Below are 24,574 nucleotides of genomic sequence, written 5' to 3' on the forward strand. Positions count from 1 at the left end.
ATGTGAAATAAAATAAATAATATCAAATAAGTATAAGTTCCTACTGTGGAATGTGGATGTTCATTGTACATAGTATAATTTATTTTGTTATTATAATTAATAGCCTTACAACCTACGTGCTACATAATATTATTGTTAATATTATTCAGCGTTCTTTGTTTGAAACTTGCTCATTTATAAAATAGTTTGGTTCTTGCACTAAATTCATATGTATTGATGCATTTGCATTGATTAACACCATTCATTGACACACTAATATGTAAGTATTTTATTTGTTATTATCAGTTATTTAATATTTACTTTTAAGAAGAATTACTCTGCAATGGCTTCAAGATTGTTAAGTTTACATAGGTTTTTTTTTAAATTAATTAAACTGACTATTGAGGTGCCATCTCTGGACAGAGCTCTTCATCAAGCCCACATGTTACTCAGATGTTAGTTTTAAAATTGTATAAAACATTTGATAATTCAGATGTTATCTCTTAATCTTCTTGTACCTACTAAATAATAAATATTATATTAGTATAGATTCAATACTTTTTAATTATTACAGACTAATGACCTTAGAAGGTTAGGTTATTATAAAGCCTTATTAACCTAATAAAAAAAAATCTAGTATAGATTGTAGTATTTTCAAAATAAAAATTTAAAAAAACAATAATTTATTTTTCATTTTATTTGATTCTTCTGATTTATATGCATTGTAACGATTGTTACCTATTTGTTGGTGAATCAATATCAATATTTTATTTTAATAATAAATGTCATATTTATTGGGTTTTTCTAGAATATCTATTTATAATGTTGATATAGCACCATAATAATCAAGGGATGGTTTTAAGATTGATATGCAACAGCACAAGGATAATAATAATAACTAGTTTATATAATCGGTCTAATGTCAGTTTATTATATTACTAATGGATATATTAATTAAAGAACATTTTATACATTACCTACTCTCAATGGTGTTTAAAGAAATAATTTGTAGAGTTGGCAGTTAGCTATAATATTTAGCAACTAACAAATGATCTAGCACCTAGAGCAGGGATGACAAATCCTTTGCACACGAAAAGATTTTGAGTGCACACAAAAAATGAATATATTTAGTACACATATTATAAAAATATATTATATAACAAAAATAAATAATATTTTTCATGGCACACTAAAAAAAAAAATGTAATTTTTGGCACTTAGCATTCAAATAATTTGCCACCCCTGACATAGAGGTTACTAAATATTTAACAGTAATAGCTATAATTTTTTTTATGGAAGAGGATCAGAGCCGTATAAGTCTTCTCTTATTTTTGCCACTGCTTACTCTAGAAAATCTTGTATTTATAAAAATTATCTCCCATTCCGTAAGTTAATATATATATATCAAACAAAAAAATTATATTAATTTGTTCTATTGGTTCAGTTCTTCTTTTATCATTTTTTTACTTGCATTCTCATACCCTTATCATTGAGATGTCACACTATCATCAAAGCTATTCAACTATTCTAATTAATACCTAATTTTTTAACTTATTAGTCCTTGCATGACTATATTATGATGCAAATAAATAATAATAACTAGTTTTAATGGTTTAATATTTAATTGAATCTATTTTCATTAGGAATTTACAATGGAACAAAATAATCATAAAAGATCAGCATTTGAAAATTCCAAAAATACTATATTTGGATATACTATTGAAATCGGAAATACCACTTATGAAAATACTTTGGAAGAACGCATACAAGCTGCTAAAAATGCTTCGTCAAGTGCTAAACTAGCACAAAAACAAATTTCTGAAGAAAAATTATCAAATAATAGGAATGCAAAAGAATGTTTAAATGTTCAAAATAAAGCTTTTGTAAAATCAATGAGCAATGCTCAAGAGTTTAGAATTAAAAATAAACAATTTTATGCATCTATAAATAAAACAGATTTTCAAACTTCATCTCATATTCCATTACGAAAAAATTTAACTAACACTAAAAATATAAACTCAAATTTGGAATCTAAATACAATACGTGTTTTTTAAAACCAACATACAAAGGAGGTGGTTCAATGCAACTTCGATTAGAAGCTATAAAAGCTAATAAAAAGTTATCTAATAGAAATTCGCATGAATGTAGTAATACTTTAGAATCAAATAATCCTTCAAAAAATGTGAATCTTCAAGATATCCCTCATATGAAAAATCATAGTTCTATATTGTGTAATAATAATGTTCCTAATCGCAATGAATATAAAACTAGATCAACTGTACAAAAATATCTTGAAGAAGTTAAATATACTGAACACTGTGATCGTACTAAGGATATTACTAATACACCAAGTAAGTTTAAGTTTTTAATTTTATTAATTAATTTGTTATTATTAGTTATAAAATGTTTTAGAACATTGATTGCTATTAAAATTATTTTTATGCAACTATATAATTATATTAATTAAATTAATGAAAAGTGTATGATGGTAGTGCTACTTAACTAAAATTAAGATTAATATAGATGATATTGCTTAGCGATAAAGATAATAATGACAACTTATAAAGATAATATTTAGTATTATATATATATATTGATCCTCAAATTCAGATGTAAATTCCTTAGTGAATAAGAGGATATCCTTTGAGGCCACAGACATCTGCAGTAGATTTTGCTTCCTAAGTTTTTTTGACATTTTCTGTTCGAGTCTTAGCATAGCATAGAAGTTTTTCAATTGATTTTTTATCCAGGTAATTGATATCTATGAGGGGTTGCCAGTGTTATAATTAATTGGATGATTCCTCTTAAACCGCAATGCTTTTATACATATCCTTATAATTATAAATGCATTAAAAAAATTTTGGATCTTATTTATCTTAGTAGATGAAACTGGCGCCCAAACAGGATAGTTATAGGTTATTAGTGAAATGTCAGAAGGAAGATGGATAATTTAATTTGAAATTGATTAAACATAAATAATTCTCATCTTGGCATAGCCATGTGCAAGTTTTTCTTATTTATGTGTACATTCCACATTAATTTTTTGCTAAGCAAATCACTAAGGTACTTCTTATTTGAGTCATCTTTTCGATTCAATTTTTTGTCCTGGTTGTCTATATAAGTTAATGTTTATGAGGTCGTATCTTTTTAGGGTAAATATTTAAATATAAAGTACTTTTTTTTGGTTCAGATTCTAATTTCATCCTTTTAAACCAGATAATGATTTTATTTAATAGATAATGTAGTTTTTGGATTGATGATTCTCTAAATCTATCTCGTTTAAGACTTTAACTGTCCATTAAGTTTAAAAAAAGTTCTTGATTCAAACATTTGTATGTACCAATGTACCTAACTGTATATATTGTATTTTTAATTTTAAGATAAGATTTTGTTTAATATTGTATTATTATTTAATTATGCAGATCAATCGGTTACATCTGTACAAAATAGACTTATAAGTGCAAGAGAACAAATGACTGCTAAATCTAGAAATAATCGTGAATTTAATGTTTCAAAATCTGGAATAATTAAGAAACCATCAACATGTGAATGTAAGCAAACTAAAATGTTATTTATTTTATTACTTTTTATAAATATTAATCAGGGAAAAGTACCATTTTAAATATCCTGTAGTAACATAATATTTAGACAACAAACACATTATGATATAGTAAAATTAAAACCGTTAAATTAACATAAACTAATAATAATCAATAACTATTTAGAAAAAAAAATGTATAATTATCATTTAAAGGGTACTTTATTCCTCTGGTATATAAAAATATAGACTAGATACAACGCTAAAATCTATATTATCTTATTCATCAATATTTTTTTTGTTTAAATCTGATTATTGTTATGTACCCTACTATGTTAGTTTAAAAGGAAATATTTTATTTTCGCTAAACATAATTTTAGAAATTAACTTGAAATAATTATAATTATACATTTTATTTGTATTAACTTTCAATTTCCATTGTTTTTTATCTTTGTTTAATTTTTTTAGTAGGCAATATTCACCATGATACAAATACATTGGGGCGTAACAATAAAAACAAAACAAAACGGTTAAGCCAACCTAATCAAAGTATTAAGAAAAAGAAACCAGGACTTGTATCAACCACAAAAAAAATTATTTTAAATAACAATTCCCTTATTAATAAATGTATTGATCAACAGTTATTGAATGTACAAAAAAAACCAATTGTACAGATTTTAAATAATAAGATTTCGTCTTCCCCTTCTTCTTCTGGTAAGATTTATTTGTTTTATTTTTAATCATGACTTGAAATAATTGTTAATAAAAATAGATTATGGGATAAGATATTAATAATCTAATAAATTACAGTGTCAGAAACAATTGTATCAACAAAATTGGGAAATCAATGCACTTTAACAAATTCAAAATCTAAGGAACTTGACTCTTTTAGTTTTGTTAGGCCACAAACTTCTTGTCATCAACAAACATTTGAAATTAAAAATAAGTAATTATAATAAAATTAACATTAGAGGTGGTTTTATATCTACTACTTATGATAGATGCCGCTTTGTTCAAATTTGCTTACCTACTAAATATAATATTAATTACATTTTTAATACAGTTATTCTATACTTAACAAAATCTTTTTAGTTTAAAATATCCTTGAGTAAAGATCATTTAAACTATGTATATATAATACATAGTAATACATATCTATAAATACTTCCATATTATTGTATTATCGCCTTCTTATCACTTCTATGTTTGGTTTTCCATATATTTAAGAGGACGTTCACAGAAATCTGATATTTCTGTCTTACAAGGGCATACCATGGCAAGTTTTTCACTCAGTAGATCACGTTAAGGCACGCTAGTTTAAAAATTAGAATGGATTAGCCTCATACAATTTAAAGTTAATGTCATTACTTAAGCAATGGCATTAGATTTTTATATTTTAATTTAAAACGAGTTATGAAAAAACAATTAACAATTTTATAAAAGTCAGTTCACTCTAATTTTTAAAATAACATAGCTAAACGTGTTTTGTTGAGGCCAAAATTTGCTATGTTACACACTTGTGAGATGTAGGCAATAATGTCAGTGTTAAACCCCTTTAAAAAATAAATTAGTCTATAACTGTAATATGATTTAATTTTATATAATTTAAATATTAATTAATAATTATCAAATTAAATAGGTATGTATTTTATAATATTTGTTGAATTTAAAAAAGAAAAAAAGAAATACAACAGTAGTGAATATAAAATTGCTCTTGAAAGACTAATACTAGTGATTATTAACCTACTAAATATAAACTATAATTTAAATTTATTTAGTACGCAATTTAGTAATGATGAATCTATGGAATGGGAAGATATAATCGAAGCAAACGACATAGTTGAAAAAGTAAACAACAAAATATTTTTTATAAATTTGATTTTTAGTTTATTTATTTTGAAAAATGTATTAATATTTAATTTTATAAGGTTAATGACTTGAGAAGAACCAAACATGAATATGAACCTATGGAATGGACACCTGATTCAATCATGCAGTGTGACAGCATTAATTACTGTTTAGTAATTGATACAAATATACTTTTATCAGATTTGAAATCAATTACTATTCTTATAGACAAATATTTAACTGGTAATTTATCATGTAATAAAATTAAATATTGTATGGATTATTTGTTTCAACAATTTTTTATTCAGATTATGGTTATCCAACAATTGTATTACCATGGCAAGTTTTAAAAGAACTTGACTGCATAAAAAATGGTGAAACTGCAATTGCTTATCGAGCACGTGAAGCCACCCGATGGTTATTAGACATGCTTTCAAAACGTCATCCAAGATTAAAAGGTCAACCTATGACGAAAAAATCATCCATGAGTTCTGATGATGATATTTTAAGTTGTGCCATGACTGTTAAAGAGAAAGTGAATATTGTAGTAAGTAATTGATGTCTTTCTTTAAAATATATATTTGTTTTCAAATATTTTATTCCTTTTATAAAATATCTTATCTTTGGTATGTATATAAAATATAATTATAAAATAGTATAACTCTATTAATATAATACAAAATAATAATTTTATATTAAATTCTAAAAATTAATTTCATAATCATTGAGTAAATATAGCTTTAGCAAAATGTCCCAAACTCTGCTAATATAAAATACTTCTCAATTTCCTACAATTACTTTTTGATTATATTTAAGTGGATACCACACCTGCATTCTTTGTCCCCGTTAACTAACCTACAACATGGCAAATTTTATGTATATAATAATACATTTTACCCTGAAAATTCTAAGTGAATTGACTTATTATAAAATTGTATTGATATTTTTCTTAAAATACAAGTTATGATGTTTTTGAAACTGTAAATTTTTTTTAATTTTGAAATGATCATAACTTCCTTAAAAATTTAAATATAACAGTAAAATGAATTATTATTTAGGTAAAATTTGCTGTGTTGTATGTTTGTAAAATGGTTAAACAATACATGCAGTTGTGGTGTCCTTTTATTAATTCAACATATTTTAATTAAATGTTATCTTATTTTACAGTATTTAGTTACCGATGATAAAATTTTAAACATAAAATCAGAGTTTAATGGGATACCAGTAAAAAATTCAATGTGGCTTCAAAGTTTAGTTACAAATACAAATCAAAAAAACTCAGACATTTTCCAAGGTAAGCAATATATATCACGTGATTCATTTAGTATAAGACAATCATTATTTTAAAAAGTATTAATGTTTTAATTTTTTTTTTCCATAATTTCTAGTTGTTACAACACATTGTTTTTTTCTTAGTTATATTTTTAATATTTTTATCTTTATAATTTTTGAGTTATAGTAAAATATTTTTCTTTGCTGTTTTGATGCATAAAAATTAAATTTATGATGAATTGTAGTATTTCATGTTTGGATAAAATGATTGAAGTGGTTCTCAGTTACATTATACAATTTTGGTCCACTTCTACACTCTAAACTTTAAATACTTATAACTAAGGCTTGGAATTCATTGCACTAAAAAGCTTTGAAAATTGATTGCATTATTGCAGTAAAAATACCAAAAATTGTACTGAAAAATTCATTTATTTTCATTGAAAGTGACATAAGGTATAATTAAAATAAAATATTACAAAACAAAAATTTTATTTAACAGGTTTTACTTCTGTCTTTCAGGAACTTTTTGTTCGAAAATTTTTTATATATCATAATAAAAATGTATTTACCTTAAAAATGATTGTATTGCATGATAAAAGATTTCTTCTGATTCTCAAACTCAAAAGTTATCCGTTTGGTAGACAATAAATTCTTATAAACAGAAAAACTGCACTCCATGTTGACAGTGGATATAGTTGCATACATGAAACAAATAGGTACTGAATGCATAATTCTTATGGCCATTTATTATCTACAATTTTATTGTTATAGAATATTATGTATTATTTCTTCAAAATACTTATTTTTTTCTAGAACATTTTTAATTAACATTTTAGATTTTGTAGAAAGAAAAAAGTTTCAAAAAAATCTTTATAGGTGAGTACGCTTATAATAGTGACCTCATCCATTGAGGAAACACCCTGATAAAATAGTTAGAAAAATATTCTGTTTTGTATTATCAAATTAAAACTGTAAGTTGTCATTTAAAACACTAATACTTTTTTAAATAATGAGTGGGTAATGACTAAAGAATCAACTGATATATAATGATAATTAGCATACTAGAATAATTAAATATGCATTTAAAACCTGTTGTAATGTTTATTTGTAGTTACTAAAATGGGTAAATTTAAAAAAAGAATTCATTACCAAAATAACTAAATAATATATAGTTATGTTAAATTTTATCTTGGTTTACAATAAATTCTATTAGAAAAGCAATAATTGTATACTCTTTTTTAAATGAAAACGCACTGGATGGCCAAAAAATTTTGATTCTAGTTTGTGCATCTGCCACAATCCACATTGCCGCAGATACCGTGCGGCCTGCCATATACACGAGTATATATCGTTCTCATTCAAAAAAGAGTATAGTTAAATATTAATACTTGATTGTAACATCTTTTAAACCAGCGATTCTCAAACTTTTTTTGCGTACCACTTAAGTGTATTATCAATCAGTCCACGTACTACAGTTTGAGAACCGCTAATATAAACTATATATTATTTTTTATCATCACAGTATATTATTTCCCTAATGCTCTAAGTGTAGACTAATAAATTAAGTATTTCTTAAAGCTTACAGTTAACTCATATTAGAGCCATTAGTGTTAAGATACTAATACCATTATGCAGTTCCATAGCCAAAAGTCATTGCTATCTAATCCTGTCAAGGGGGTTAATTATTTATTTAAATTATAATAAACAATTTTTAAAACATTAATAAGGTACAAGCACATATGTACACAATATTTAATCATATTTATCTGTGGGTGCAGCTATGATAAATTGTCATATGTACTATGATTATAGTTAACATTTTCATGCTTTAAGATATGAAGTTGAGCTTAAATACATTTTTTATTTTGCTAGTTAAATTGCAAAAAAGATGTATTTTTTTCTGTAACATGAATAATGAGAACTTAAAAATTATAGTATTCTTAATAATGATTATTTTGCTTTCTGTATTTGAATAACTTGCTTTCTTCTGTAAATAATAGGTTAAATCAAATTCAGACATATTAATCTCACGAACATAATATTCGTTAACTTCTAAAGTATGTATTAGTTAATTTGATGATTTTAAACCTGCTTATGACTTTTATAAGTATAATTAATTCCATGTACATTCATAAGGAGAATTTGAAGTTATAGCAAATGATATAGAAGGTAAAAATAGAGCCTCCTAACCCACTAGATGCATTAACATTGCTTTGAGGCATGGAAATATTTTTTCTAATGTTAATAGATTATTAAAAATTACTAAATTGTATCTCTAACAACAATTTTAGCTGTTAAAACATAGAAGCTTCTCTACTTGGAAGATATATTAAAAAAATTCTATTAGTGAAAATAGTTTGACTCAACTAAATATATTCATAGAACATTGATAATAACTGATTAATTTTCCTAGGAAAAACAGAGACTTTAGATTTCAAAATAGAACTTGATTATGATTATTATCTTCACTATGAATTATTCAATTTAATTCTAATTTCCAGGAGTCGGCTATTTATTTTATTTTTACTTAAACAATTTCAATTATTATTTTACTATCTAAAATTAATTGATATTACTTACTTTAACTTGATATAAAGTATACCTAAACTATATAGATGAAATATATTTGAGGACTATGAACAAAAACTATATTGTACTATTATTGTAGTGTTATTAAAAACATTTGTATTATAAATGTATGCTCTAAATAATTTAACTATGGTATCTTACCACATAAATTAATACAAGTTTTTTCTATTCATATTTGACGAAATATCTTCTTCAACATTTGATAAAATTGTGAGAATACATAATATTTAATCTTGCTATATTCTGAATTTTCTTCTTTTTTGTTGTCCAAAATAATAATTAATATTCGTTTTTAAATTGAAATTGCTCACATTGTTTTACAATACCTAGTAACTAATGTTTATATTTATAAATCAATTTAAGCAGTGCCGTAGCTAGAAATAGATGGGCCCCAGTGCAAATTAAATTTGTGGCCCCTTTTAAGGCGCACATTGGGTGTGGATGTAGGGGGTGCTGATATAATTGATGATACATAGATTCATGTGAAGCTTATAGCCCTCCACAGTCCACAACCCCACTAATAATATAATAATCTGCATTGCAATAATTTTAAATTTTTACTTATGTATATTCTTACTTTTTAATTATAATACAAATATAATTAATTAATATTTTAATTAATTTTTCTTCAATGCTTTGTATAGACAAATTTAACTAATAATAAAGTTGAAATTGTATAAATGTTAATGTAATCACTACTCTTTATTTATTTAAGCTATTAAGCAACTATACGCTGTACATAATATATTATGTATTCAAAACATTTAAAAATAATTATATTATTACATGTTATTATATGGGAACTGGGGGTGCTAATTTGAAGCCTGGCTGTGCTATATTATACTAAAGTAACAAAGTGCTAACGGCATTATCATTATATTATGATCTTATGAAAACAATTGTTATCAGCATAGATTCTTAATTCTTATATTATTTTATTTAAGTATGAGCCTCATATTAGAAATTGCAACTCGGGGCCCCGGTGCAATGACCCGCCCGCACCGGGGTTTCTACGGCACTGAATTTAAGTTTGTATGATAAAATATATTGATGAATTACTGTTTATAAGGATTTTTTTAAGGATTTTCTAAGTGACCATTATCCATATTTATCATCTCCGTCTAATATATTATAAAGTATAATATTATATTACAACTTACAAGTATGGTGATTTCATGGCAGTCAAAAAGATTTTGAGGGAACTCAAAAAATTAAAATATATAAAGTATATAAATGTATGTAACCTGCCAAGATTAAATTTTGTTAAATCTATTGAAATTTAAGATTTTTGAAATAATATTTTATACATATTAATTTAATTTTTAAGATAATGATTATTATCATAACCTATTCTATAAGTTATAGGTTTTGGCGGCAGAAGCTTTGTTCACGATAAATTTTAGCACTAAAGGTTCAAAATAAATGTTTTACTAATAGTTTTTCAATATGTTATGTACAAAACTTCTTTGTAGACAATGTTCTTCACTGATCTATTAGTAGGCGACAAAATCACCAAGCTATTGGGTGAGCTTACGCGTTAGCAAGCTACGTAGAACTGTCCATGTGAAAAACAGTTTTCTCGCAAATCTATTCCTGCAAATTTAAGAGTTTGGCCTTGAGACTTGTTTATAGTCATTGTAAAACAGACTTTCAGGGGAAACTGTAATCGTTTAAATTCGAACGGATGATCATTCGGAATTAAAGGGATTCGTGGTACAAACACAGTTTCCCCTTTTGCACATCCTGTTAAAATTGTGGCTTCTACTATATTGCGATGTAAAGCTTTGACTTTAAGCCTGGTCCCATTACACAGTTTTGGTGGTTTCAAATTTCGCAACAACATAATAGGTGTGCCCACACACAGAATAAGCCTATGATATGGCATGCCCGGTGGTTTCAATGAATTTAAAAATTCAAACGGATAATTAGTTGCATCGTCCATGTTGATCACCGTATCTATCGAAGTATATACTTTTTCTTCACCTTCAAAAGACATCAGCAGTGTATCATTGATAGCCGCCGCTTGGTCATTTTTTGGAGTGAGTATAGCACGTTCATACAACCATTCCATAGGCTTATCATGAATATGAGCATTATCTGGATAAATTTTTGATATTAAATCCTGAACCGTAGTTACAACTGTGCACAAATTTTATGGGATAGTTATCATTTCATCAAACGATGGATAATCACCATTGCCAATTTCAATTTTCAAGTAAAAGATCTGCAAATCCACCAGCAAACTTTTCCTCTCCCAAGTGTACCCTCATATTTTTTGACAGTTTGAGTATATTAATCTTAGGCCATAAAATAGATCTTTTAAGACATGACTTGACTTCATCAGTTTTGGTCCCTTTTGGTACTAATGGTAGAGTCTGCCTAAAGTCTCCAGCCAGTAAAACCGTTACACCACCCATTAACCTTTTATTTCCCCTTATATTCTTTAGAGATCTATTTAAAGCCTCAACACCACCCTTATGCGCCATTGTAATTTCGTCCCACACTATTAATTTTGTATCTTTTAAAACTTCCGCAAAATTACTTTGTTTTGATATATTACAAAAGGGAGTGACCGAAGTTGTTAGATTGAGTGGTAATTTGAAGGTAGCATGGGCCGTTCGACCACCCTCGAGCAGTGTAGCTGCGATTCCAGAAGATGCTACAGCTAAGGCAATGTCGCGAGTACTTCTAACTTTCTCTAAAATCAAATTGATTAAGAAAGTTTTTCCAGTTCCACCTGGAGCATCTAAAAAGTATATTCGACCCTCATTATTATTAACACTTGTAATAATGTGATTGTAAGCAATAGATATTAGATTTTATTTTACCGTAGACAATAGGATTTTCCATATCACAAACATAATCCTCAGGAGTAGAAAAGTTGTCACCATATGAGTTGTAAGACATATTATTACAAAGGTATTCCAATAAATTATCAGAGACATACGCAACAATTGCACTTCGGATCTCCTGGCATCTTTCTTGAGTCTTATATAAATTAAAGGAAATCTTCAATAGATGACATTTTTTATAAATGAAAGTGAAAAAAATGAATAATAAATAATGTCTTATGCCCATATTTGGGTATTGTCAATTAAAACCTCTAATCACTAATAATAATAATAATAATTTAATAATATAAATAAATAAATATAATATTAATAATATTAGATATTGCTTGATAGATAGCGCCACTGTTGTATACTTACAACCACTTAATTTTACCTTTAGGGGTTGAATTTCCAAAAATCCTTTCTTAGCACACGTCTACATCATAATAGCTATCTGTATGCCAAATTTTAGCCAGATCCGTCCAATGGTTTGAGCTGTGCGTTGATAGCAGTCAATCAGCTTACTGTTTTATATATTATACAGATATTGCATATGGGGGTGGCCACAGCGAGGCTGTGTGAGGAGCTGCATATTGCTCATGAGTCGGTCTTATGTAGCTCTTGACACAAAATTTAGGGTAAAGTTAATAAATATAACATAAAAAGCACTTCTCAAAAGAAAAATATTATTCCTTAATGTGAACCTGAATAGTAATGGTCTGTATAGTGTACCTAGTTGTGCCATAAGTTTTGTCCCTTATACAAAGGTATATGCATAATAAATATAAAAAACTGATGTTATTTATTCTTTATTAACTTAATAACTAAAAAAATTTAATACTATTCAAAATGTCCACCGTTTGCATTTATACACTTCTAACGGTATTGAAGCAGCTAATTTTACCAAATCGGCTTTTAATAATTCAATATTTCGATGGGGTTTAGAGCAGGCTTTCTCTTCTAAAATATTCCACTGTCTGTAGTCCAAAGAATTTAGGTTTGGACTCCCTGAGAGCCAATCTTGAGCGGCGATAAATCCAGATAAATTGATCTCTAACAAGTGTTGTGTTGTTTTATGTGCAGGCGCGGAATCCTGCTGAAAGGTCTAGTTCTTTCCTACAAACAAGGTATCACTTAAACGTTTCACTATCTTTTCTAAAATGATAGTCAACCCCACGTTTTTCGACTCTGCTCGTAGAAATGCAGTTGAGTAACACCCTCATATGACACTCTCCACCAAACCATCACCGAGGCTGAATGATGTCCTCTTTTTACTCTTTGAATTTTTTCAGCGGCTTCCTGAGAGTTGTGAGCATAAACTCTATCATTTTGACGATTAAATTTTTCTTCTATAATAAAAATGTTTTCATCTATAAACAGTATCTGTCTGTGGCCATTTTTTGTGTACTGCTGAAGTAACTTCTTCGCTCTTGTTTCTCTACTGCTGACCAGTGCTTCTTCGATAAGCTCCAAGGCCAAGGTCTTCTTTAATCATACGTGACATGGTTCTTGGTGGAATTTTCATTTCTCTAACCATGATTTTTTGTTTGCGAAGTGGATGTCTATGGGACAGTATTGACTATTGACTGCTGCATTTGTTCTTATTTCACGTGGACGTCTACTTCTAGGCTTGTCATCTATAGTGTTGAACTCTTTGAACCGTTTTATGGTCCAATAAAATTAAATAATATAATAATATAACATTTTTTCGTTATTTTCAACAGTTTAAATAAGTTGAACACTTTTTAAAGTTTAACTTTAATGGTGTTTTATTATACTTAAATAACGCAATAACAGCTATATGATTTTCTTTAATACTCCATTCCATGTTTAATATGTGACGTGAACTATCGTACTAACCAAAAATAGTAGATATGACAATTGTTGATAATTATATTCATAAACAAACAACTGATAAATAGGGACAGAACTTTTGGCACGACTAGGTTATAAACATACCTTAACAATGTGACTCGCCTCAAATTAGTTTTTATAATTTACATCTCCTAAAATTAAAACTAGTGGCTGCCACCCCTGGTATATACTATATATCAGCGGTTCTCAAACTGTGCTCCGCAGAGCCCTAGGGCTCCGCGAGAGTAGTCAAGAGGCTCCGTGGCTCCCCGAAAATATCTGTATTAATTAAATTTAAATTATTAATATTAATTAAATAATTTGTATATATTCATATTTTACAGAAAATAAAAATAAAAAGCAAATTATTTACAATTGACATCATTTTTTATGAATTTTTTATGTCTCATATAGACATTTCTGATTTTTGGGGCTCCGTATTTTTTTTTAGGAATATATAAAGGCTCCGCAAACAAAATAGTTTGAGAACCGATGCTATATATTATAGTAAATGTATTCAAATTTTGCAACACAAGATTTGGTGAAGAGTGCCACATCAAAAAATTGGAAACCAACATTAATGTAGGTCATGTATAAATATAATTTATTATTAATATAACGATTATGAAAACGTTAACGAAACACATTACGAGACCATTTGAAGTTTTAATTCTAGTTCTAAATGTGCTGTTATTATCACACGTGTTGACCATATTGTATCTACATTGTTACAGTTTTTTTTATAGTAATTTGGAAGGTGTCAAAATATTGTAAACACACAAGAGTGTGAGATAAAAAAGTTTGATGATCTCTTTATTATAGTATGCATTAAGAACATCAGTGTCGTCAAATCCTTTATAGATAAGGCAGTCAAATTAGGGTGGTAATGGGTAGGTTTTTGTGAATAAATTAACTGTTTTGTAATTAAGAATCTATTACTATACCAAGTGATTCTTTTATCATTGAACACTCATTATTTTGAAAATTATTGATGTTTTTGAAAATATTATTTTATATAGTTTCAAGTTGTTAAAACCCCAACGTTTTTACTAAAAAATTATATTTTTAAATATTTTTATCCTTATAATTTTTTAAGTTTTTTACTTTTTTGAATGACAACATAGAGTTTTAATTTCATATTCCAAAGCAGAATATTTTTCTAAGTATTTTGGTTCATAAAAATCTAATTTAGGACAAGTGGTTTATGAGTTATAAATATTTAAAGTTTAGACAGGCGGAGCAGTGGACAAACATTTTGCGGGGTAACCCCATACCACTCCACTCTGCTAATCTAAACTTTAAATAATTAAACTCATAATATTCAGATTTGGAATATGAAATGAAAACTCTGTTGTCATTTAAAAAAGTAAAAAACTTAAAAAATTATAAGGATAAAAAAAATTTTAAAATACATTTTTTAAATAAAAACATTGGTTTTTGAACAACTTGAAACTATGTAAAAAAATATTTTCAAAAACATTAGTAATCTTTGAAATAATGAGTGTTCAATGATAAAAGAATCACACAGTACACTGCTAAATTCGTGGATTTTCTCATATAGTATAAGAAAATTCTTTAAATACTAGGAAAATACTTATTTTATCAAAAAGTAAATATGAAAACATATTTTTTTACTATTACTACATAATATGTGAATAACAACATACATTTTTAATTTCATGTTTCCAAGCAGGATAGTTTTTTGAAAATTTTAAATATATAATATTGTAATATAATATATTACAATTTTACAATTTATAAATGCTCATAATATATAATAATATTGCATGTTCGTTTTTGAAAATTATCATGTGATTTTGGTATTTCAAATACATTTTTTTATTCTTATGCTTAAATACCTACGGAAATTTCATCAACCAATTTTTACTTAAATTAGTCTTTAAGAGTACCTACACTTTTTCAATACTATTTTTACTATTCCTTTTCTAAATCACAATAATTACCTAATACAATATATAATAGATATTTACTGTTTTACTCTTCAATTATTAAAAATGTTTTGAAATAATAAACATTTTAAACATATTTCCCATTATCAAACCAATTTTTCTTTAGTCTACATTTATAATCATTTTAATACTTGTTTTAAAATATTTATGTCCATTTTCAAATTTAAATTTATTTCTAAATACTAAATGTCTAAATCTTCATCAACTAATATCAAGTGAAATATCAATTTAAACGGTTTTGGTTTAAAATTACTGTCTTAGAAATATTTTTTACACTAAGATATTCCTAGTTATATTACGCTATCTATATCTAGTGATAATATATAAATATGTACATGTTGAAAGTTGTGTTGGAAAATTAAAAACCAGTTTCAAGCTCTTTTTGTGAACATCTTATATTAAGGTAAGTAGTCAAAGTTATAGAAATCACTTAATTGTTGTCCAAAGTGACCTTTTTATTTTTTCATATCTTGATTGCAAGTTGCAACCCATTCAAAAGTAATGGAGAAATACTCTTTTTAGTGGTTATTAAAACTTATATTTTTTGTATAAGATAGATATGCATACAGCGATTACCATATTCATATAAGCGAACAATATAACATACTACCAATCAAAAAACAAAGAAAAAAATTTGAGAATAAAAAATATTCCAATAATTTTGAATTCATAAGAATCAACCTATTTATAATTTATTTAAACAATTTATGCCTTTTCCTTATGATTTGTTTATAAGACACATTATATGATGCATTAATAATTTTAAATCTTTATTTCTTTGTTCTATAACAAGAATTTACAATTATTAAGCATTATATTATTGTATAATTAATACTATTATGAGTTGACTGAAAATATTGATTTATTTATCTATAATTTTTAAGGACTAACCAATTTAAAAACAAAAATGTGTAATGAATACTTAAATAAATTTATTTACTATATAACAATATAGATACTTAGATAAAATAGGGCTATTTTAATTTGATCCACAATAATTATGCATTTTCAAGTAGATATTACTATAGTAGAATGATTATTGAATAATAAAAAATAGAAACACCATTCCAATCATAAAAAAGTATTTAATTAATTAATAATATTTAGTTGTCTACCGCATTACTATTTAGGTACCTAACTTCCATCATTAACTTGAAACTGTTCTACTAATACTTAGAGCCAGGGGTTTTGGATTTGTGAGAGTGATTTTAAAATATTGTAATGTGTTTGAGTGACCTTTTTTAATATCCTGTGATGAATTTGGGCTGTGTTTTATCAATTCTTTCATTCTGACAGACTCCGTGAATTCCACGGGTAAACCATAAGATGCTTTTTCACTGTTTTTCAATTGGTTAGGTTCACTAAAATCATTTTTAATCAAATGTATTACGTTTTGTAGTAAAAATGTTTCAATATTAGGATTATACATAATAACTAACACTATAACAAATTCATGTTTCTACTGTTTGCACAATACTGATATTTGTGTTATAATTATTATGTTTAGATTGTTTTAATATGTAATATAATATTTGATAATCTTTATAATTTGATCTTCTACATTTTGTATTGTATTTATTATACTTAAATACATTATTAGGAACTCAAACATATTTATATGATCTCTCTTCTGCCCTCAGCCTGATTTTTTCTTGTGTTTTGTGCCAAAGGTATTCAATTTCTCTAACTCCTGGTAGAATAATTGTATCTGGCTAAAATTTACAAAACTAATAACTAAAAAATAAATGTTGGATCCTCCTTAAAACCACTCTTGACATTGACGCCATATATTCAATAACCTCCTCAATTAAAATTCTGCTCTAGCAGTCACAAGCCACGCACAACCAGATTTCACTCTTAAATAATACTTACATTTCTCTTAATGTTAAGCACCCACTTGTTGAATGTGGAAATGATTTAAATACTCTATAGACAAAGCATAATTCAACTGTTTAAAAAAAGCATAGCTACTAAAATTATAAAAAAAAAAGTTAACACAGGTATACTCGTTTATCTTGTCTTCAACTAATAATTTGTTCTTATGTAAGTCCAACAAAAAGTGTATTAATAATAAACAATTATTTTCTTCGTTTTGTAAGTCCATTTATTTGACGGCCACTACAAATATTGTTAAATCCTATATTTTCATTGTTGGTGTATTTAAACCACAATATATCCCAATTTAACTCATATTTAAATTATTGAACATTTTCTGGAATCCCCTATTTTTTTAGATATCCTAAAATTTTTCAAACCTTCGAACCTTTGGAAACTATACTTTTCAGTACAAACAACAAGTTATTTCAGTAAATTTATTAATACCGTTCGTAAGTCCCCAATGAATCAATATAGCTCCTCTTCTATAAACTGTTTTTGTCAAATACACTCCAAATTCTCTTCTTGCATAAATTGTTACCTATACTGCCATACTGGTAACACAATCATTTTGGTTTCATATAATAGCTCCTAATAGTTAAAAAATTGTATTTAAATTTTTATCAACAATATATTATGTATAGAAATATAAGTGTATGGCCAATAAACATGTTTTAATTTAACTCCCAATTGTAATAAAAAAACATAATTTTTATCATAGATAATTAACCTAACTAACAAATTAAAAAAAATATGTTTAAATTTATCATTCAATTTTCATTTTTCAATTATCATTCAACAAAATTTTCATTCGGATTTTTTCAGGAGGTTTCCTACATACTTGACGCATCTTCATCAAGTTACAAGTGGAAGGTTATACACAAAATGTATGGTGCCTTTTGGTAAATCACATATTTTATCAAAAAATGTCTCTAATTAAACATTATAAATTGATATGATCCTGAATTCTATTAAAATTTAAAAAAGATTTTAATACATTGAAATAAATGTTTATGTTTTCTTAATTAGTAATTAAATTTAAATCTTATTAAACTATCAAAGTTGTAATTATATTTTCCTTTTTATTTGTTTAAGTATTAAACCATACATTTTTAAATCAATTTTCTTTTAATAAAATAATAAAAATAGTTCCAAACTGATACATAGATACTTCAGGTAAACATACACATAAACATATTGGTGTGTATCTTATTAAAATTATTTCATAAAGCCACGTTGCTTAAAAAAAAAATAGCATATATAAAAGACCACAATTTTATATCAATGTAATTATGTTTTAATATTGTTTATGGTTAACCATTTGTTTTTTCTTTGTGTAAATAATAATTACAAGTCCAATACCATCACATATTTATTACTCATTTGAATAATGTATATTTTATCAAAACATGCTCATCAGTATTGGGTAAGTTAAAATTATTATTTTTCTGAATATGTTTATATACCTAATGGCATGTATGTAATGTGTTTTCATATTATATATATTATACAAATAAATTTAAACATCTATGGCTTAAATTTAAATTGATTGTATTTTTAAATTTCAATTAAAATAAAATAATGATTAATTTTATTTGTTACAATAAGTGATACCTACATTTGTTATTGTTATAATTTATTTAATTTAAGTAATTATCATTATATTTAATTATTTTTATGAAATTATTATTTTTTAAATATAATATTTACCTATAGACTGAAGTGAACTATAAAACAATGTATTGCTGAATTACTTTGTGTTTAATATGAATAAAATTAAATATGTGTTTATAAGAATTGTATTTTGTCTTAAATATTTATCAGAGTTCTAAAACAAATCTATATTTATCGTATTGTATTTAATGATAAAAATAATTAATTGTATTCCATTTAAAATAAATACAAATAGATATAATCTCCTTAATCAATTTGGATAAGTAATTTTTTCTTTTAATTATTATTTTTAATTTATTTAATATTTTTATTAAGTATTAAATGTTATACAATTGTTTTATCAACATTCAGTAACTAGTGTAATTATTTCTTTAAACGCTTTTCAAATAATATTATTTTTACTTGGATTATGTTAATGACACTAAAATGTATTAGTCCGATACAAATTAACCATTCTTTGATATATTATAAGACCAAAATCTAAGTCAATTTATCTTGATTTGAATTAAATAGGTAACTATCTGTAACATTTGATTATACAATACATTATGTATTATTCATTTTGTCAAATAACTACTATAAAATAGAATGCTTTACACAAACTTAATAGTTGTAAATTATAGTACCATATTACTATACTGTTTATACTCACTATTTCTGTAAACATTTATTTTTATTTTTTTTAAGGTCATTATACTCCATATCTTTTCAAATAAAGTGAATTCTTTTATTTAATTAAACCAATACTTAAGCTATAAATAGCTAAGGGTTTTATGATTGATTTTTGCTTGCATACGGAAAATAATTTCTAGAAAGCTTTAATTGTAAATAACCAATATCCATAATAAATAATGTATAAGTCAAAGACACATAATATCAGGTAAAATGTATGATGCTAAATGATAAATAATGAATAAGAAATTATATATACTACAAAAGCTAATAGTATATGATTATCATTTAGTACAAACCTATGTAATGCTTATTTTTAATTTTGGTTCTCATTAATCATTATTGCTTCTGAAACAAAAGCCTTAAGTAATAATCATTGGTATGTAAATTTTATTTTGTGGTAAATTTAGTTAGAAAATACGATTATTCAATTTAATACTGATAATAATAATTTTGCTTTTAGTAGATTTTAGTGTTTTTTTTTTTTTGCTCAACTTAAAAATACTATTATATTTTAGAGGCTGTTAAAAATTATCCAATAATTGAAAACAAATCAATTATGAAATTTGAACCTCATTTAGAACATATTATGGTGAGGGTAAGTGTAATCCTTTTTTAAAACATTATTTTATTATAAAGCATTAAAAAACAATAACTATTTGTGCACCAAATACTTTATATATATATGTATTATATTACTTATTGTTATTTCTAATTTTCTTTATGTATCGATGTATACTTTTATATTTCTGCAAAAATAAACTAAAACTGTTTGTTTGCCCCTACACCTTATTTTAGACATAAGGTATACTACCTTTACTTACCTCTAAATTTGCCTTATTTAAAATTAATATCCCATATTCTATGGAAAAATTTGCATCATAAGCGGTAATTAATGAGAAGACTTGGGAAGACAAAGTCCCCCAAATAGTTTAAATATAGGCCTTAGCCTTCTTGGCATTTCATATCTAATAATTGTAAAATCGATTTTTAATCTCTAAGAATATCATTAATGTAAAAATAACCTTCAACAGTTTTATTAGTAATCATTTACACCAGACTATCCCGGTTTTGATGAACATACATAATAACATATTATTTTTAACTACCTAACAATTGTTATTTATAAAGTTTCAGATGATATTAAATTAGTTCTAATCCAATTAATTAATTTACTTAATAATTTCTGTTTAAAATACTTTTAATTGTTCAAGAGTAAGCACCTGATTGTTTTTAAACTTTCTCAAGGTTAAATGGTTTAATCCTTGTAAAATCTTGTTAGAGTTGTCTTATTTGAATTAATAATTATCTGAGCTCAGCCCCCATCCCAGCAGTTTTTCACCAAATTTCTGCGTATGATTTGCATTATAATTAAATCTTATTCCGCATAGCATTTATCAAAAATCCTTAATATTGATTAATAGGTAGTGCAAGGTTTCCACAAATATTACTTAATGATACATTATATAATGTAGCAATCAATTCTTATATTATGCTTATATTTTTCATTTTAATAGATAAAAGTAAAACTGTTTTACAAGAAATTTGTAAGATATATTGTTCTTACTAACCAAATGATATGTATTAAATACTTTTTAATACATTTATTTAAATTATATATGGTAGTTTGAAAATCAATCATATTTCTGAAAAATGTATTATTTCAATTGATATTTACTGTTATAAATAAATTGTATTTATTCAACAGGTCTTAAAATATGCTGTACGCCTTAATACTAAATATTCAATTCATACACAAAAATTATGGTGGGAAATATACTCATTGTCAAAACCATTTAATTTACCTCAATTGTTGGAAACGCTAAAAGAACACTGGGATATAATTGCACCTCATCAATTACTTAAAGCCCCCAAACAACAATTGGATTATATGGAATATTTTTTTAATGATCTTAAACAAATCTGTAAGTTAAAACTATGTTTCAATTATATATTTAACATTTTATTATAATTGAGTGAGCATGCGCAGATGTTATTTAAGCTATTAATTTTGTTCTTTTTAATAGCTCCTGAAATTAGCCTTAGTTGGACTGAGTTTTACAATTTTCTCAAGTACTGTACAGAAACTATTATTGCTTTACCTTATGAATATTATCATATTACTGATGTACTTTTATATGATTTGATGGTAAGATTCGTTATTATCTTATGTCTTAACTAAAACTGTCTCATAACATTTTTAATTTCTCAAAATCAATTATTTCTTTAAATAGCATACAACTTATTTATTGTTATTATAAAATATAAAATTTATATTTATCGGATATTTGTTTGATCAACATTGAGAACTTTTTTGAATAACAGTAAAAATGATGGTATTAATATATTCCAAAACAATGACGCAGCCTTAAATGCTTTGGCAGGTCTTGAGAGATATATCGAAAATTAAATGAAAAAACGGTACAGTACGGATTCGAACCCGCAACTCACATGCCAAAACTGGCGGCTGCATAACAATGAGCTACTGTGATCTTATCATATTAACTTCGATATTCTCTCACCTAGACTAAAGTGGCAGTGTGTTTGGTTGAGGAAAGTTTTGACGGGTTGCTAACGTGCTTGTACTTTAGTACTTGCTCCATGCATACTGTGTCAACAATGTTAGTTTTTATTTCATTTGCTTCTATTAATCTATCTACACTTAATTTATGTTTCAAATATTGTTGTAATATTTATTTTTGTAATTTTAGCGCTTATATAGTTATACATAAAATGCTTAGTTCTTATTAGTTTTGAAAAAACTTTTATTATTATTATTATTATTACTATTATTATTTTCTTATTAGTTTCCTATTTGTACTTTGGTTCAATTTTTTTGTTCTTACTTACTCGCAACATTACTTTGTTATTAAATGCTTATACAGTTTTAATTTATACTTAAATGTTGCACTATACAGCAATTAAGACTGTGCATTAGTGTATATGGTGGTGTCTTATTTTAGAATAGTTGAATTTGTTTATAATATTTGTTTATAGTTGTTTATCTATATTTTTTTAAACTAGTAATGATAGCTAATCACAAATACGTTATTATATTTTATTACATAGGTATATGATAATTGTGTTAAAATGTATTCCTAAATTTCAGAAAGCTAGAAGATTTTTGAAACAGAAACTAGATTGTACCACACCAGATGATAAGTCTTTTTATTCGCTAAGTAATTTAAGCATTTCAAACAATAATGATCTTAATATTGACAACATTTTGTATAATATTTCAAAAGCAGTTGATAAATTTTGGTAAATAATATATATTAATAATAATTTAAATACTTTAACAAAATCATTTTATTTTGTAGCTCATGTGTTTACGATGATAATGGATTTAAACGCGACTGGTCTGAAAATGATCAAAAAACTGGTGTTATTAAAACAATAAATGTTGATGAAAAAATTAATGACTATTGTAGTAAATTATCAAATATCATAAAAATTATGTTAAAGTATGTACCTAAAAAATTAATACAACTTAAGTAGGTATTATTACAATAGTTAAATAAAATAATGCATTTCAGAATAAAGTTATTAAAAGCTGAAGAAATACTGGAATCTCACATAATTATTGATGCATTTTTAAAAGTAATTACTGAATTTGATGACAAATCTGTCAGCTTGAATAAGGGAAATGTCATTGATTATTGTTTACTTAAAAATAAGTAAGTATCAGAAAAAATACCTAGTTTATATTTTCTTGTTAAATTGAAAAAAAAAATGTTTTTTCAGAAATTCTTTTTTTCATATTTTGATAACCTTTCAAAATAATTTGGCAGCCATGAAAAATTTGATTACTACCATTAAGTCTTAGTATTTATTAATTTAATGAGTTGATACTTAGTAATGTATCAAAACGTTATAATAGAAATATATTTTTTATTTTTATTTTAATTTTTTGCTACCTACCTATGTTAATTAATGATTTATTCTCTGTGTAACTTAAAATATATAAAAACATCTTATCAAAAGGGTTACTGTTGCTATGTAATAAACTACTCTCAACCTGTCTTTCTTACTCATGTATCTCCTCACATATGCTCAATGTAAATACATTTACATCTTATATCATGTGTTCACCAATTTAGGTAACACTGAAGAACACTGAATTTCTCGGCCGGATTATGTTGGAATAAATTGAATTTTTTTCACAAGCTAGTGGTATATAAATACACATTTTCAGATAAATTTCAAATGTTATTTGAATTTTTTTGTTCAATTATTTATAACATGTATAAAAAAAAAAAAAAAAATAGGTAAAAATATTCAAAAATATTCAAAAAGTAACCAATAATAAATAATTATAAATTGTTTTTTGAATTTTATAATGAATTGTAAAAATGTATTATTTATTAAAATTTGAATGGTTCTCATTCGGTCAATTTTGGTTTTAGAGCCATGGTTAATTGGTCAAAATGACTTAAAAAATTAGTCTATCCGAATTTGGTATCAAAAATAC

At 25.5% G+C, this 24,574-nt stretch overlaps 3 protein-coding genes across 6 annotated transcripts in view; 1 reads left to right on the forward strand and 2 right to left on the reverse strand.

The window, feature by feature from the left end:
* Positions 1-8,473, reverse strand: part of TrpA1 (Transient receptor potential cation channel A1) — a 48,780-nt gene extending 40,307 nt beyond the window's left edge. The window contains exon 1 of the mRNA XM_089221640.1: positions 7,208-8,473. The gene's annotated coding sequence lies outside the window, so the exon portion shown is untranslated. The remainder of the gene's footprint in view (positions 1-7,207) is intronic.
* Swt1 (Swt1 RNA endoribonuclease) lies at positions 1-24,021 on the forward strand. Of its 4 annotated transcripts, none has more exons than XM_089221643.1 (16): positions 1-259; positions 1,623-2,331; positions 3,403-3,531; positions 3,987-4,232; positions 4,329-4,464; positions 5,297-5,366; positions 5,447-5,609; positions 5,675-5,913; positions 6,534-6,660; positions 20,622-20,695; positions 21,812-22,028; positions 22,131-22,252; positions 23,213-23,364; positions 23,424-23,567; positions 23,640-23,780; positions 23,848-24,020. In XM_089221643.1, the coding sequence occupies exons 2-16, from the start codon at positions 1,632-1,634 to the stop codon at positions 23,927-23,929; spliced, it is 2,742 nt and encodes a 913-aa protein (XP_089077769.1). In that variant the 5' UTR covers positions 1-259; positions 1,623-1,631; the 3' UTR covers positions 23,930-24,020. The 4 variants fall into 4 exon arrangements, with proteins under 4 accessions (XP_089077769.1, XP_089077768.1, XP_089077770.1 ...); XM_089221642.1 differs by having other exon boundaries at positions 2-259; positions 20,622-20,701; positions 23,848-24,017; XM_015512746.2 differs by lacking the exon at positions 1-259 and having other exon boundaries at positions 1,624-2,331; positions 20,622-20,701; positions 23,848-24,021.
* LOC149058434 (uncharacterized) lies at positions 11,429-12,261 on the reverse strand. The gene is made up of 2 exons (XM_089221645.1): positions 12,056-12,261; positions 11,429-11,973 (listed from the first exon to the last, which is right to left on the reverse strand). Exons 1-2 carry the CDS (start codon positions 12,132-12,134, stop codon positions 11,432-11,434), a joined length of 621 nt encoding a protein of 206 aa, XP_089077771.1. The 5' UTR covers positions 12,135-12,261; the 3' UTR covers positions 11,429-11,431.
* Positions 24,022-24,574: the final 553 nt, after the last annotated feature.

Source organism: Diuraphis noxia, unplaced genomic scaffold, assembly GCF_037042655.1.
Source record: "Diuraphis noxia isolate RWA-SAM2 unplaced genomic scaffold, SU_Dnox_SAM2 contig0002, whole genome shotgun sequence".
Classification (NCBI taxonomy): domain Eukaryota; kingdom Metazoa; phylum Arthropoda; class Insecta; order Hemiptera; family Aphididae; genus Diuraphis; species Diuraphis noxia.

Coding starts and splice junctions, on each gene's coding strand:
- LOC149058434 (XM_089221645.1), bottom strand. CDS start 12,134: ATGTCTTACAACTCATATGGTGACAACTTTTCTACTCCTGAGGATTAT. Junction 11,974..12,055: donor GGAAAATCCTATTGTCTACG/GTAAAATAAAAT, acceptor TATACTTTTTAG/ATGCTCCAGGTGGAACTGGA.
- Swt1 (XM_089221642.1), top strand. CDS start 1,632: ATGGAACAAAATAATCATAAAAGATCAGCATTTGAAAATTCCAAAAAT. Junction 4,465..5,296: donor ACATTTGAAATTAAAAATAA/GTAATTATAATA, acceptor AAATTTATTTAG/TACGCAATTTAGTAATGATG. Junction 22,029..22,130: donor TAATGATCTTAAACAAATCT/GTAAGTTAAAAC, acceptor TCTTTTTAATAG/CTCCTGAAATTAGCCTTAGT.